Below are 16,649 nucleotides of genomic sequence, written 5' to 3'. Positions count from 1 at the left end.
AGACGACTTCTAATCCAGGACAAAAACAGGTCATAAAAAATGCAATTTTGATACATGTTGCTAAATACAAAGACTATTTGGCTTTTAAGTATAGTAAGTACTAACGATAGTTTCAATAAGCATGCGGTACAAGGTTACTCAATTTTAAACTGCTGATTCTTAGTCTTTCGCACTAAAAATTAAACCAAAAAACCTGAACCACCCCCTGAAAACTACATCTATAAATTCTTAGAACATGAGTCACTTGAAACACGTAGTTCAGTACAATGCCAAAATGATAAGTATGCTGAAGCATGTTAATTTTAAAGAAACCCATCATGGAAATTAAATGCCATGTTAACTAACCTTCTTTTCCCCTCTTTCCAGAATAGTTGTAATGTCTTCATCTGTCAGCTCACTTTCTTTAGAAGCAAAAACATGGGTGGCTCCATGCCGTATCATTTGTAACATTTCCTCTTTTGCCAGTTTGTTAGATTGTTGGTCAATGAGTCTCCCTAATAATAAAAATTTTAAAAACATATATATTCAATTTTACATTCTAAAGAAATCATAGCGTAATAGTTCTAATCAGACACTACCTTGTTTAACCATAAGCTTTATAAGAACAGAAAAGCAGTGAGCTTTAAAGTTATTTTTTAATGAGCAACTCTCCAGATTTTTTTTCTACCATACTTCTTATCTCACTATTAATTTCCTTCAATAAAATTCAGCTAAAACCCAAAAGGACAGAATGTTTTTCAGATCAAATTTCTCTATACAAAAAGGAATTCTTGCTATGAGTTGGGATCGACTTGACAGCAATAGGTTAATATATATTTAAAAAGTATTTAAACTAGACATTTCATCTGTTAAGTAATAGCAGGTACTTCAAAAGACAGACTGGGGGAGAGGCAATGTTTTATTTGGATATAATTTTAAATTCACAGAAAAAGTTGGAAGAATAAAACCAGGAACTCCCACACATTCTTTGTATTTTGTCACTTTTGCTCTATCATTCTCTCTGTCCTTCTCTGTCATTTTGATCCCTAAAACCACTTGCTGTCAAGTTGACTGACTATGGTGGCCCCACACGTGTCCAAGTAGAACTGTGCTCCACAGGGTTGTCAATGGCCGAGTTTTCGGAAGTAGACCACCAGGCCTTTCTTCCAAGGTACCTCTGGGTGGGCTCAGACCTCAAACCTGCTTTTGATTACCAGCTGAGCAAGTTAACTGTGTGTACCACCTAGGTACTCCTTACCCCTTTGAGAATAAGTTAAAGATATCATATCCTTTTACCCCTAAATACTTGAGTGGGTATTTCTTAAAAACAAGGATATTTTCTTACATAAACATGGTAATCAAATTTAACCTTGATTTAAAAAATTTTCTGATTCATAATCCACACTTCAAATTCTGCCCATTTTCCCAGTAATATCCTCTTCAGCTACCTCTTCCCCCACCCTCACTAGGTTGACAATCAAATCCAAGATTATGTATTGCATTTAACTGCAAAAGACATACCACTGACATTCAACTATAAGCTAGTGATGCTCAACTAGCTACTCAGTATATTGAATGCAAGGGTTTAAGTTAGGAAGCTTTAAATAATCAGCATTTTTTCAAAAAGGGCCTTCTCTTCTCACTACATTTGCAAATTTGATCAACCATTATTAAAAGTAACGTCCTTTGAAAAAAGCTGTGTGCGTTTTTTTTGTAAAAACCATCTCATTAAGCTTATACGTATAAATACCTTGTTGAATAACAATTGAGTCAAGTCTCAGTTTTATCTCAGCTCTTTCTACAATCCTTTCTTCAACAGTGTTATCAGTGATGAGACGGAATACACGCACTGGCTTCTTCTGACCAATACGATGTGCTCGATCCTGGTTAAAAAAAAAATCCTAATATATTGGATATTCTTGATAAAATTTATAGTATAGGCATGACATGCTATAAAAGTCTGAAAATAAAATTAGTTCCTTATCTACTTAGACCTGGCACTTTCAAAGAAAGATGATGAATATTAAGAATATCAAGAGACCCCTGGGAACAGAGAAATCTGCAAGTATTATACCATACCGTTAATGGGAAATTTCCAGAAGGACAAATGGCAAAGCCCCTTTAAGATGAGTAGAGGGAGTTGAAACCTTCTGGATTAAGTTACTAAGTAACTTATGCCACTAAATACAAGCATCTTCCAAACTAGCAAGGAGTTTTATGAGGGGCAAAGTAGTTAGCAAGGTTGCTACGGCGGTGGCAGAAGTCTGCTTTATCTCATCATCAAGCAGTTCCTTCTGCTTACTGAGGCAATTCAGAGATACATAGTAAAAAAAATAGTAAAGGGTCCTAAAAATTAATGAGATATGAATATTCTTACTAGATAGTGGTCTAGAACTGGTTCTACGGTTTATAGTTGGTAAAGGTGACAGGAGGCAACTTCTGATAATACAAAACAGCTGGGAGAATTTTTTTTTTTATTGTGGTGAAAATATACACAACAAAACATACACCAATGCAACAATTTCTAGGTGTAAAATTCAGTGACACTGATTACATTCTTTAAGTTGTGCAAGCATTCTCACCATCCCTTTCCAAATAATTCTACCACCATTAACATAAACTCATTGCCCCCTAAGCAAAAACCCCCACTGCCTCCTGGTAACCACTAAGAATTTTTGGTTTCTATAATATTTGCTTGGAAACCCTGGTGGCATAGTGGTTAAGTGCTATGGCTGCTAACCAAAGGGTCGGCAGTTCAAATCCGCCAGGCGCTCCTTGGAAGCTCTACGGGGCCATTCTACTCTGTCCTTTGGGGTCAGTATGAGTTGGAATCGACTCGACAGCACTGGGTTTGGTTTTTTGGTATATATTTGCTTGCTTCATATAAGTGAGATCATACAGTATTTGTCCTTTTGTGACTGACAAATGTCACTCAGCATAATGTTTTCATGCTTCAAGATGCTAGAGCAAACAGGTGAGGGGGGGAAGATAGTAGAGAGAACAGATCAAAAAAACAAGGTTCGAAACAACCTTGTACTAAATATAAAAACACAAGAGCCCAGTTACAAAGTTTTAACACAGCCCATGCAAAGAGACTATTAACACACTATACATACTTGAAATTTCAAATTCAAACCAGTAAATCCTGAAAGATCAGATGTACTTTAAAAACACTTTTCAGCAACACTGTAACTCTAACACACTTTCAGCAACACTGTAACTTGCTGAGGCTTACTCCTATTTACTCATATGAAACAGGTAGTTTAACACCATGTCAAAGTAATAATAATTATGCCAAAGCATGTTGACTTAAAAATGTCCCAGTGCTCAATATTTTTCATTTCTCTATTATTAAAGAAAGGGAAGGAGTCCTAAGTTATGCCTCGTTGGCATACAACTTTGATTCCGAAAAGACAAATGTCCCATTACATCTTTGCATCTTTTTACTTTTGAAATTATATTCTTTATCTTAAAATGTGAGTCACATTCTGAAAAGCTGTAGTTCTAGTTCAAGAAATGACACCAAATATCATGGGGGTAACCTGTCATGGTGAAAGTAAGAGAAACAGCTCCAAAGAAATTTTTTAAAAAGGGGAGGTAGGATAATTTCTGATGGTGTTCTTAAGTAGCAAACATTTTCCTAGAATACATTCCTTCCTTACCTTTTACCTCTTCTTCCCAACTGTTTTATTACAAAAGTTAAAATTCCTACCTCTCTCAATCTCAGCACAGGCAGTCCCTGGGTTATGATAGTCCAACTTGCGTACAACTGGTAGTTACAAACCAACCCCAGTAAAGCCAATTTTATTAAAAATTTGAGGTACAATTTTTTTTTTAGTAACAACAGGTGTTTCTAATGCACATCAAAACATTATTATTATTACCATATTATTATGTTAAAGGGGTTTTAGTGTATCTGGAAGTATTTCTTTAATGTTTTATGCATAGCAAGGTACACTATATGGCGTCTGGGGTCTTAAGTGCTAGCAAGCAGTCCTCTAAGATGCATCAGTTGGTCCCAACCCACCTGGATCAAAGGAGAATGAAGACCACCAAGAACACAAGGTAATTACAAGCCCAAGAGACAGAAGGGCCACATAAACCAGAGACACTACATCAGCCTGAGACCAAAAAAACTAGATGGTGCCCAGCTACAACAAATGACTGCCCTGACAGGGAACACAACAGAGAATACCTGAGGGAGCAGGAGAGCAGTGGGATGCAGACACCAAGTTCTTATAAAAAGACCAGACTTAATGATCGGACTGAGACTAGAAGGACCCTGGAGGTCATGGCCCCTAGACCTTCTGTTGGTGCAGGACAGGAACCATTCCCAAAGCCAACTCTTCAGACAGGGATTGGACTGAACTATGGGATAGAAAGTGACACTGATGAAGAGTGAGCTTCCTGGATCAAGTAGACACATGAGACTATGTTGGCATCTCCTATCTGGAGGGGAGATGAGAGGGCAGAGGGGGTCAGAAGCTGGCCGAATGGACACGAAAAGAGAGAATGGAGGGAAGGAGTATACTGTCTCATTAGGGGGAGAGCAACTGGGAGTATGTAGCAAGGTGTATGTAAGTTTTTGTGTGAGAAGCTGACTTGATTTGTAAACTTTCACCTAAAGCAAAAAAAAAGTTTTAAAAAACTGAAAGTTAGAAAAATAAAGTGGTTTGTCTAAGAACAAAAAAAAAAAAGAAGGGTACGCTATATACTAAGACAAACATTTGACTAACTGACATTAGATATGAACTGTACCTATGTGTTCTGACTTATGTACAAATTCGACTTAAAGACAGACTTAGGAAAGGAACTCATTCGTAATCTGAGGACTGCCTGTACTAAGCATTTTAAGATTTTTTTTTTTTTTGGTGGTTTCACAGATGTTCATTTTACTATTGTGCTTTATAACTTCCACATGTTACATACATTCTTTTCCATGCATCAAAATATCACATAATAATCTATACTGTTTAAAAGAAACTACCCAGCAAAACCCACTGCCGTCGAGTCGATTCTGACTCATAGCGACCCTACAGGACAGATTAGAGGTTTCCCACATTTTACCCACTCACCCTTTTGGGATTCTATAATTCCATTAGGTTGAGCCCTGTGAAACTGCCAAAATTCAACCTATTTGGGAGTGGTAATATACTTTTTTTTTTTTTTGTGCTTGAGGTGAGAGTTTACAATGCAACCCAGGTTCCCCATGTCCATTCATCCAGTTTTCCTGTCCCTTCTTGCTTCTCACAATTTTAAGATATTTGTTATATACAACAATAGTGACAGATTAACTTTTTCATTAAAACAAACGTATGTGCCCTCTTCACTCTTCAGGAAATGAGGGAAAAAATGGATGTTTCTATTTCACAATAAAAGGTGAAACCGACACCAGATGCCATAGTCGTCTTCAGGCTGTGGCTTTTCTGGGGGAAGGGTTCCATTTCATTTGTTTGTTTGTTTTTACGATTAGCACAGTAACTTTGTTTGCCAGGATCCTCTGTTACAATGACAACACAACTTCCCCAAATGGTTACCATTTTATCTGAAATTGCCTCTGTGCAGTGTAAATAACAATCGTGTTCAGACCTAAGATAAATTGGACATCTTTAAAAGTTACTAACCATAGCTTGTAGATCAACCTGTGGATTCCAGTCTGAATCGTACAGTATAACCACATCAGCACTGGCCAAGTTAATTCCGAGACCTCCAGCCCTGGTACTCAGCATGAAGATGAATTTGCAACTATTAGGAGCATTAAAGGTCTCTATTGCTTCCTTTTTTGATTTGTCAAAGGGAACAGGACAAAAATAGAGAAAAATCAAATTATATTACCAGAGTGCTTAAAAAAAACAATTAAAATTTTAACATGCACACACAAAACCCCACTGTATAATATTCTTCCATCTTCAAAAGTATTTAAGCATCTATTTATCTATATACTATACTATGTGACTACCAGTATAGTCCCAACGTTTAATCCCAACTTCTAAAAGTTTATTTCAATAGAAACGAACTTAGAACAATCACACAGATGGATTTAACTAAGTAAATTATAAATCACTGATTTTAAAACAGTAATAGTGAAAATATTTTAATTGAGTGAGAGCTAAAATATACTTGGGGGGGTAAGATGTCAGAAATCTCTACTTTATTCCCATTAGCTTACAGAGGATTAGTAAAGAAAGTGTAACATAGAAGATCGACCAAGAGAGAAAAAGGTTTAGGAAAGGGAAGAAGAGGAACAGATAAAAGGGAAGGTTTATTTCAGTATTGTGAAAAAAGGGGCAAACAGATAAGTAAGTAATGAGGAAAAATAGGAAGGCAATCCAGGAATATTTAGTAAAGAGTCTTGAAATTAATGGAACGTTGATACCCTTACTGTATAGAGATCTCATACAAAATTAATGAGAAAAACCCTAACTCCAATAAAAAATGAGGAAAAAAAAAAGACAATTGCACAGAACAAATACAAATGGCTAATAAACACAAGAACAATGCCCAAGGTCATTAGTAATCAAATTAAAACAACACAATACCATTTTTTAAAGATAAAAAAAATGATAATACTCAATGTTGACGAGAGGGCGGTGAGACGGGCACTCTCATACACTGCTGCAGGGAGTGTAAATTGGTACAACCTTTCTGGAAAGCAATTTGGCAATATGCATCAAGAGCCTTAAAAATGTTCATACCCTTTGACCCAGTAATTCCACTTCTAGGAATTTATCCTAAGGAAATAATCAGAGATGTGCAGAAAGATTTATGACAAGGACTTTCATTTTAGCATTATTATATTAGTGAAAAATTGGAAAACAACCTAAATCATCAACAATAGGGGGATAAATTACACATCCGTAGGATGAAATATTACACTAAAATTATTGCCACAAGGATTTCTTTTTACTGACAGAGGGAAATGCAACATACTAAGTAAAACGTAGCAGAATACTGAACTGCACAGATAGTATGATTATCAACTACTCAAGTATGAATACATGAAAAGACTGGCAGGAAATATTATTCTGTATCTTCAAAATTTCCTTCAGCAATCATATACCATTTTTATAATCACAAAATACAGTACTTTTTTTTTTTTAATGAATGCAACGGCATGGTCCATAGTCGCAGGCAGAGAAGATGACCCTCACTGCAGCAGTCAGTATAGCGCGTAGGGGGCAGTACAGAAAGCAGCATGGCGTAGTGAGAGGCGACTTGGTGCAGAGGAAAGAGTGAAACGGTTTTCAGCACAACCTGGGCTTAAATCACAACTCTACTGCTCATTACCTCTGTGATTCAGAGCAAACATTTAACCTCTATGTGCAGTTTCAAAGGGAGAAAACTATACCAACAACTGGGGCTGCTGGGAGAATTCAACTGAATTCAGTAAGTTGTCTAGCTCATAGTTAGGTGCTTGACAAATGCTAGTTCCTTTTTCTATAAAGGAGCAGAGGCCAGTTAAGAAAAGGTTACAGGAACTGAATCAGAGGATGACCAGAGACTTAACTATCTGAATTTACCTGTAATGAAGGGCAAATCTGCAAGCTACTGAGAAAGAATGGTTTATGAAGAGCTGGGAAGCAATTAGGGTAAGGAATCAAATGGGGTCTTCTCCTCACAGGAAGCACAGCTGAAATGATTGTCTGGACAATGACAATGGGAATGCTAGGCATTTCCAAGAAAAAATGACCAGCACTGATTTTGCCATATTTAAAGTCAACATATTTAACGCAGTCTCTGAAGGGAGAACATTATTTGAAGTTTTCAAAATCAGAATAATCCGGGGATAAGTAAAGTCCACAACATTCATGAGCAGAGAGATGAGTGAGAAATCCAAATTGGCTACTCAAGGTCAGAAAGCACCTACTGTTTGCCTCGATATCGTACGCATTCCGGGAAGAAGGATCACCTCAGATGGTACTATATGGCCTATGCTCAATGTGGCCTCAGAGAAACCCATTCTCAGGAATAAAGTAGCAAAAACCCAGCAAAGCTTAAAGTTACCATTTCAGAGAGAGTAAAAAACTATAGTGTAGGACATTTGTGTAAGCTCTGAAATGTCCCCGTATCTGTAATAATTGTTATCATAATTGTTTCCCCATAGTGGTTTAACAGTAAAAGCCTTAATATGAAAAGGGCCTGTGTGTTTGCTGTGAACACTATCCTATACTATAGCCAAGCCCCAGTAAAAAGTGCCACAAAGGACAGAGCGTCCATTGTAGCTAAGTAAGGAGAAGGACACATGCTGAGAGTCCTTGTAGCCTGAGAAAGAGCCCCAAAGCTGAAAGATAAAAGGCCCTGTGTGCAATTTCATGACATGCAGTACGTACTGTACTACAGAGTTTAAAAGTTGTATTCATACCTAACGTATTCAATGATCCTCATAACATTACCCAAAAAGTAGCCCCATAGAATTTCCAAGGAGCACCTGGTGGATTTGAACTGCCGACCCTTTGGTTAGCAGCCATAGCACTTAACCACTATGCCACCAGGCTTCCCATCAAAAAAAAAGTAGCATAGGTATTAATATTATCCTTATATACAGTTAAAGATACTGAAGCTCAGAGAATTAAATGGCTTGCATACGTTACAAAGTAATGGAGTTGGTGCTAAAATTCAGTTCTTCTAAAACCAAGTTCAGTGCACTTTCCACTATACCATAAAATTCTATGATCTTTGCCTAGAGCATAAATACAGACTTAAGACAGAAGCCAAAGACAGAGCCCTGAAAGATCACAGAAAATGGAAAGTAAACAGCAAAGCCTTCAAAAAACATAAAAGTGTCTTAAACGGTTTAAAGTGCATTCGACCCATGACATTCATGAGAGAGAGTCTAAAGATCTGTAGGAATCCCCAAATTTGACAAAGATAACTGGGTGGTAAGTAGGCTTACTCACTAGCTTAGTGACTCACAACTGCACACTAACCTTTTAGTGTTTCAAAAACCAAATACATGGTAAACACCTATACCTACATTGGCTCATTTAATTTTTACAAAAACTCTGTAAGATCAAGATTATTCCCTTTACTACATTTTATGTGTCTTCAGAGTTGCCCATAAACTGGGAAAATCTCAACTCTTAAACTGCACAAATGGCAAGGGTCTACTGTAGGAGGCAAACCAAGAAAAGAACAGAACACAGAACCAGAGGTCACAGAGTAAGCTGAGAAACAATTAGTAATCCAAAAGGTCAGAGGTAGCAGTGGTTAGAGGAGATAGGGGTCTAAGTGTAGTGTCCTCTAGATAAGTGAGGATGCCTCTGAAGACCTTGGAAAGGATGATTTGTATAGAGTCGGTGGAATGGAAGCCAAATTGAAGATCTAAGAGAGAGAGAGATGGTAGTGAGAAACTCAATGCACCAAGCTAAGGAAAAGGCAAAAGTTCAAAACTACCTATGAACAACACTGCTTAACTGAACTTTGATTTTCGAAGTCTTTTCTCTTTCTCACCTCTCTTTCCTCATGCGGGGTTTGTCCATCCAGTCGACAATACTCATAACCACGCCACATGCAATAATCCTCCAAAATGTCCAGTAAACGAGTCATCTGGCTAAAAATGAGAACCCTTGAACCTGAAACATTTCCCCCCAAATAAAAAAAAATGTTATGCAACTTGTGTAAAACTAACGTGAAACTTACAAAAATATGAAAACATTATATGCAACATAAATACACAGCATGTGAGCACTCAACACACACACACACACGCACACACCCCACCCTTGGAGGGATGCTAATATAGAATTATGCAGTTGTTGAAGTAGGCATTTTTAAGGTGTTCAACCCCCCCCCCGCACATATTGAAATGATTTAAAGGTGGCCTTTACTCTGTCCTGAGGGTGAGTAATGAGTCTATACAATTTCTCAACAGACTACTGCAATAGTCTCAACCAGTCTCCTGTTTCTAGTCTCTCAACCTTAATCGATCCCCTAGACTGCTTCCAGAGTTCTCTTCCCAATGTACTGCTTCCAGAGTTCTCTTCTTAACATACAACTATGACAGTGTCACTCTCCACAGCCATCTTCAATGACTCCTGCCTCATCTTCTAAATTAAGTCCAAACTCCTTTAAGCTTGGCTTAAAAGGTCTTTTGTCATTTGGCCCCATCCCATCTTCCTAGATTCATCAACTGCCCCTCTACCCCAAATGCCACAGCTCCCTCATTCCCTTATTTACACCTCTGATTCTTTGCCCTGGAAAACCCTTTCCCTCCTTTTTCACAGTTTATTCCTACACATTGTCCAGTGCTCACCTCAAATGTCATTTCTGTACAGACTTCCCCAACTCCCAGTTTTTCAACATTTTGTGCATGCCTCTATCATACCACTTTGCACAACGAACTGCAACTATTTTTTTACACATCTGTCCTCCTCACTACACTGTGAGCTTCTCCAAGGCAGAGGCTGTTGCCTTTTTCACCTGTTTTTTATACCCAGCCCGTAGGACAATTCCTGGCAATCAGTAAGTACTCAATAATGTCTGCTGAACCAGTGAATGAATGATGAATGAATAAGGACAATTTTACTCATACACAAGTCCTTAATATGAATTACATGCAAACGAAAAAAAGAAAGAAATCGCTCACCTTGTTCTTTGAGCCTGGCCAACAGTTTATCCAGAACTAGCATTTTACCACTGTTGATGACAATGTGTTCATCAGTGGTATAAGGTGGACCAGGTTCAGTACCATCAAACAGATATGGATGATTACAACACTTTCGAAGCTGCATCAGAATGTTTAAGAGTCGCATCTTGTCCATCTTGCCAGCAGAATTTAACACATCAATATCTTTCATCAGGATTTTTGTATACCTAAAATTTAAAACAATAATTAATCATCAATTATTAGAAAGGTCAATGCCATAGAGAAGTCTCCCTTTGGCGATCAGCTTAGATTCTCATTTAACGATAAATAGCAAGATTTGACCCGAGACTAACTTTATCAGCAAAAACAAGAAACTAGTAAAGATTTAAACATTTAACTTGGGTGTTGCCTGTAAACTTGTTTCCTCTAGCTTTACTGATTACTAGAAGTTGTTGTCGGCTAGTAATTATTCCATATACAACAACTCATGTTATTGGTTGATAGCTGGTATCCGTCTTTTCCGTCTTTTATTTGAACTAAAAACAATCCCAATTTCTTATGCCTGTCTTCATAGGTCATTTTTTCTGATCCTGTAACATCATTTTCATTTTCTTTCCTATACCTTCACCTAGGCAAAAACTGACGTACATATACACCTGAATATTAATAATGTTCAATTATAATAACAGCCAGCTTGTAATGAGTGCAAGGGCTTGGTATCCTGTCAAGTGCTTTACCTGATTCACCTCATTAAATCATAACAGGTATGTACTAATATTGTCCCCATTTTACAGATGGAAATTCAGGCAGATAAGTGAAGTTAAGCAACTTACTCAGGGCCACAGTAAGGGAAAATCCAGGATTAGATCTTATGTCTGAGTCCAAAGAATATACTCGACCTCTTCTCCGTACTGGCTTTTATTGTAGAGTAATCATTATATATTTTATATATGGTGTAATTTATATAAGCAGTATTTTGCTCCTTTTAGCAGCATTACTACATTACTGGCATGTCCAATTCATGATTCCTTGTGACTCCCCTTGTCAATTTCCTGCTTTGCATGTATTGATCAAACCATCCCAGCTTCTGTTTTTGTTAATATCCACACTAACAGTTTCAATTTTATTATTATAATTTTCATTGATGAAAAAAGCAAGAATAACTAATAAATGTGCCAGTCACATCATCCCCTTTAATCCTGACATCATCCTTTAAGGTAAGTATTATTACCCCTATTTTACAGAAAGGAAACTGAAGTTACACAACTTGCCCAAGCTAAAATGCTATTAAGAGGCAAAGCACAGTGTTCGCACACAGACCTATAAGACCCCACGGTCCACGTTCTTTCCCAAAGATTAAATATTTATCAATTTTCTATTAAAATATCTGAACTACTTAATTTGCATTTAAATATAAAATATATTTTTTGAACTAAACACATAACTGAACCAGTACAAAGCTAATTTTTAATAAAGCCTTATACACAAATCAATTTTAATGGAAACGAAATAGCTCACCACTCTCGTTGCATCTTACTGAGTCCCAAGTAAATCTTTATTTCCTTTTTAGGAGGCAAGCTCTTCTCTACGTCAGTTTTTATGCGACGTAACAAAAATGGTTTTAAAACCTAAAAAGTGAGCATTTACATAAAAGTTTATAGAATATATAATATTATCAACCACATATTTACACCATAATGTAAAATTTACTTCCCATTACACAATCTGAAAAATGCTAACATCAGTTGCCAACTTTCTCAGTAGAGAAGAACCAAATAATGGCCTATTAGAAAATCAGAATAACAAACCAAACCAAATCCACTGCCATTGAGTCAATTCCAACTCATAGCAACCCTACAGGACAGAGCAGAACTGCCCCATAGGGTTTCCAAGGCTGTAAATCTTTACAGAAGCAGACTGCCACGTCTTTCTCCCAAGGAGCAGCTCGTGGATTCAAACCACCCACCTTTCGGTTAGCAATTTAACCACTGCACCACAGGACTCCTCGAAAATCAGAATAGGAGACCTAAGTTAGATAGCCATGATTTGATGACACAAAATGCATTAAAAATCAAGCCAACAAGACTACTGACTATTGAATAAGCACAAAAGAGGCACTAAAGGAAAAAAATCTGCTGTAATATAAGCTTTTTAAACCTTAGAGGATATCTGAAGTCAAGAGCACGGATCAGAAAGTCTCCAAAAGTGAAGCAGAAATTCAGACCATTTCAAAATGGTTAAGTATATGAATGAGGAGAAAGTGGTTCAGAGTTAAGGAAGATATGGATAAAGAGGGGGAAAAAAATGAAATGATCGGTGTATACCTGGAGGAAAGACTCTATCACAAGGAAATAATAGTGCTGCCATTTATAGAGTACCTATAATGTGCCAGACACTGCACTATGAACTTTACATACAGTACTGAATTCTGATAATAATCTTTGAAGGAAATGTGATTATTCTCATGTCAGTAACTGGACCAAGGTCACTTTGCTAATAAATAGTAAAAGTAGAATTCAAACCAGTAACTCTAAATTCTAAATTCAGCACAATCCCCAAATAGCTGTCAGGAACCTGGGTTGGTTCCTTAACTCTTCTGAGCCCACTTCCTCATTCATTCACCCAAAAAAAAAATTATGGCTATGCCACGCATTTTAAAATGGGGATAGTGATACCTATTTCCAAGGCTACTGTGGGAATTTGTGGCAGTACACATGTCGAGCTTAAGCAAGGTAGACATTCAATAAACTGTAGCTATTATTATTAGAGACATATGGGAAGTAAGAAAAAGGGAAGAATAAGAGAAGGCTTCCGGTTTCGGCCTCTTCAACTTGTTTAAGAGAGATTCTTCAGAGTTTAAACCACTTTTTATACATTTAGGTAAAGTGACTCAGAAGACAGTGGGACATGTATGTCTAGATCTTAGGAGAGAGATTCGGATCTATCATTTTGGGAGTTAGCAGTATATTACAGGTGGTCGCTGAAGCAATAGCAGTGGATACCGGGGATAGCATGATGAAAAAGAAAGCCATGCCCTATCACACACTAAACTGAAGGGACAAAGAAAGAGAAGCCCATAAAGTGGGCTGACAGGGAGAGTCAAAGAGGTAAAAGAAAATCTAAGAGAATGGTGTGAAGAAGGCAAGCAGGAAAGAGTTTCAAGCGGGAGGAGTGGTTAATGGTGCCGAATACTGCAGAGAAGTCAAGATACTGACCAAAAGTCTAGTTGTGTTCAGCAACCAGAAAGTCAGTGAAGACATTGTAAGATAAGTTTCAGTCATAAGGAATGGATAGAAGCCAGTCATCAACGGGCTCAAGGATGAACAGAAGATTAAGTTGTGCAGATCAAGAGGATCAACTATTCTTTCAAGAAGCTTAACTGTCAAGGGAAATAGAATCATAACTAGAGAAGGACACAGTGTTGAGGGAGTATTGTTTCCTATGTGTGGGTAGGGATGGGTATGGGTGTGGGTTTATATTTAAGAAGGGAACTATTTGAGCATGTTGAGGGAAAAGAGCCAAAACAGAGGAAGAGGTAGAAAATTTAGTCAATAAAAAAATAATAATAATCAATTATGAGGAAAGGTCCATAAGAAAATAGAAATAGAGGAAATCCAGGGTTTTCATGGAAAAATTAGCCACTAACAAGAGAAAGGCTGCCTCTTCCATCGAGACCAAAAGTAGCACAGACACAGATATCCTTGGAAGATGAGGCAGAAAACTGAAGGCGTTCCTTAAACACTATTTCCTCTTTGAAAAAGGAATGGTGTTATCTGCTGAGAGAGAAGGGCAGGGGATAACTGGGATTGGAGAGATTGGGGCAGGTCTGAAACAGCTGTTGTAGGAAACGAGAAAGTGTAGAAGGACATGCTGAAGGACAACGAACACCATGAAGATAAGTTTAGTCAGAGACCATGAGCAGCCCCAGCGCAGAGAAGGTCACTCTGCTAGTAAATAGTAAAAAAGGAAAACTTAAACCCAGAAGACGGAAAGATCATTATATTATTCCATTTTATGGTTTTCCAGGGCAAGTATGGAAGATGGACAAGGGAACAGGGGAGTTAGGGAGTATTGGCGAAACAATGGTTCAAGTGATAGAAAATGGGCTCAAGGCTGGATACAGAAAAAATTAACAACAGAAATGGGCTGATGGATGGGGAGGAAAAAGAGGGGTCCAAGGACTGGAGATCTCTGTAAGGTAAAAGAATAGGTACAGAAGGAGTAACATGACTGAAGGAGCTAGAAGGATATAAAAACCAGTTGCCGTTGAGTCCACATCAACTCATGGCGACCCCCATGTGTGTCAGAGTGGAACTGTGCTCCACAGGGTTTTCAATGGCTGATTTTTCAGAAGTAGTTTGCCAGGCCTTTCTTCTGTGGTGCCCTCTAAGTGGACTCAAACCTCCAACCTTTAGGTTAGCAGCCAAGCACTTAACCATCTGCACCACCCGGGGACTCCAGAAGGGTATAAAAGGTTGTTATCAAAGAATGGAAAATTGGTGTTCAATGAATGTGAGGTAGTGTTGAGTAGATGATGGTGAAGATAATGGGCACAGGGTGGACTTGCAAGATAGCTTGGGCCTCAAAAGAAGAGTTTTATGTGTGACAGTGGAGAAGCAGTACTTCAGAATGGCACTGGGGTACTACAAGAATACTGACTCCATCTCGAGGGCCTGTGGGGCAAGGAGAATGAAGAGCCTCTACAGGAAGAGAATATCCATGGAGGAGGGGCAAGGTAACAACAACAACAAAAAATGCTGCCCGCATTCCTTGGCTCGTGGTCTTCTCCCATCTTCAAAGCCAGCAACAGCCGGTTGAGTCTTTCTCATATGACATCACTCTGAATCTGACTCGCCTGCCTCCCTCTTTCACTTATAAGGACCCTTGTGATTACACTAAGGAGCCCTGGTGGCACAGTGGTTAAGCACTGGGCTGCTAACAGAAAAGTCGGTAGTCTGAACCCACCAGTGGCTCCACAGGAGAAAGATGTAGCAGCCTGCTTCCGTAAAGATCACAGCCCTGGAAACTCGTCCTATAGGATCGATATGAGTCAGAATTCAACTTGATGGCAGCGGGTTTGGTTTCTGGTTTTATACAGAGGCTGAGGATATAACAGTGATTCTATAGCTGTCTATTTTCTGGCTCAGTTATATATAATTGATTACTGAATTTTCTTGTTGACTATTACTTACAGCGTGAAGTCTTTCCACAAGTTTTTGATCACCAAGACAATTCTTAGTATCAAACCAAGAATCAAAGTCCTGTGAAGGGAAGGGGGTGGAAATTCTGCAATAAGTGCACAGGCTTGTTAATGAACTTCATACCTACAAATTTTTATACAACTAACCTTGAAAAAAATTCATTTTAAAGGAATTTTCAAAAATCATTGTGAGGGCCAATATTAGCTACTTTCAAAAATAGATAAAAAAAAACACTGGAGCAGGTAACAAAATGTTTTGAAATTCTCTCAGCCATTTTTTTTTCTTAAAGGGCATTTATTAGACTTCCCCGTACCATAATAACATTATATCTACTTAAAAAGATTAGGAGCAAGAATATAAAATTGAAGACATACAATGTTAATGAAAATATTAATCTTACTGATCAATAAAAACAAACCAAAGCAAGATAAGGTATACAAACCAACAGACAGCTGCATTTGGTATTTTTATTATTTCAATTAATAAGAGTAGTGGGGCAAAGCAATCTCCGAAGTCCTTATATCATTCAACGCAGTTAGCTATCCCAACATAACCTTGTGTTAACGACAGAAACAATATAAATCCTACATTTACAACATACTTTGTTCTGTGAATCAAATGTGAATGCCGACAATAAGCAAAGATCTTTTCAAAGACATTTAGCGCACCCGCCAAACTAGTGTTCAGTAATATATTTCAAATCTTGGCAAGACAATGAAACTGTTGAATGCACTGTTACTAACCTGGCCTATCTCATATCACAAGTTGTAGAAGCAATGTGATATGAGCAAGTTTAACAGACAGGCTAATCTCAAAGGAGAAAAAAAAAAAGATTTCTCTAAATAATCCCTATTTTTTAATTTTGTACTTTTAAGAACTCTTTC

The 16,649-nt window shown here is 37.7% G+C and overlaps 1 protein-coding gene across 6 annotated transcripts in view; it reads right to left on the bottom strand.

Moving 5' to 3' along the window:
* SMARCA1 (SWI/SNF related, matrix associated, actin dependent regulator of chromatin, subfamily a, member 1) overlaps positions 1-16,649 on the bottom strand; it is a 70,022-nt gene that overhangs the window by 36,727 nt on the left and 16,646 nt on the right. For 4 of the 6 annotated variants that reach the window (XM_049871979.1, XM_049871980.1, XM_049871977.1 and 1 more), the window contains 8 exons: positions 15,757-15,825; positions 12,083-12,192; positions 10,565-10,791; positions 9,430-9,551; positions 6,675-6,710; positions 5,604-5,756; positions 1,730-1,862; positions 346-494 (listed from right to left, as the gene is read on the bottom strand). In XM_049871979.1, coding sequence (XP_049727936.1) covers positions 346-494; positions 1,730-1,862; positions 5,604-5,756; positions 6,675-6,710; positions 9,430-9,551; positions 10,565-10,791; positions 12,083-12,192; positions 15,757-15,825 — 999 coding nt within the window. The remainder of the gene's footprint in view (positions 1-345; positions 495-1,729; positions 1,863-5,603; positions 5,757-6,674; positions 6,711-9,429; positions 9,552-10,564; positions 10,792-12,082; positions 12,193-15,756; positions 15,826-16,649) is intronic. The other 2 variants (XM_049871981.1, XM_049871978.1) reach the window with 1 other exon arrangement.

This window comes from Elephas maximus, chromosome X, assembly GCF_024166365.1.
Source record: "Elephas maximus indicus isolate mEleMax1 chromosome X, mEleMax1 primary haplotype, whole genome shotgun sequence".
In the NCBI taxonomy this organism is placed as follows: domain Eukaryota; kingdom Metazoa; phylum Chordata; class Mammalia; order Proboscidea; family Elephantidae; genus Elephas; species Elephas maximus.
The sequence above is the reverse complement of the archived record's forward strand: the minus strand, read 5'-3'. Positions and strand labels throughout refer to the sequence as shown.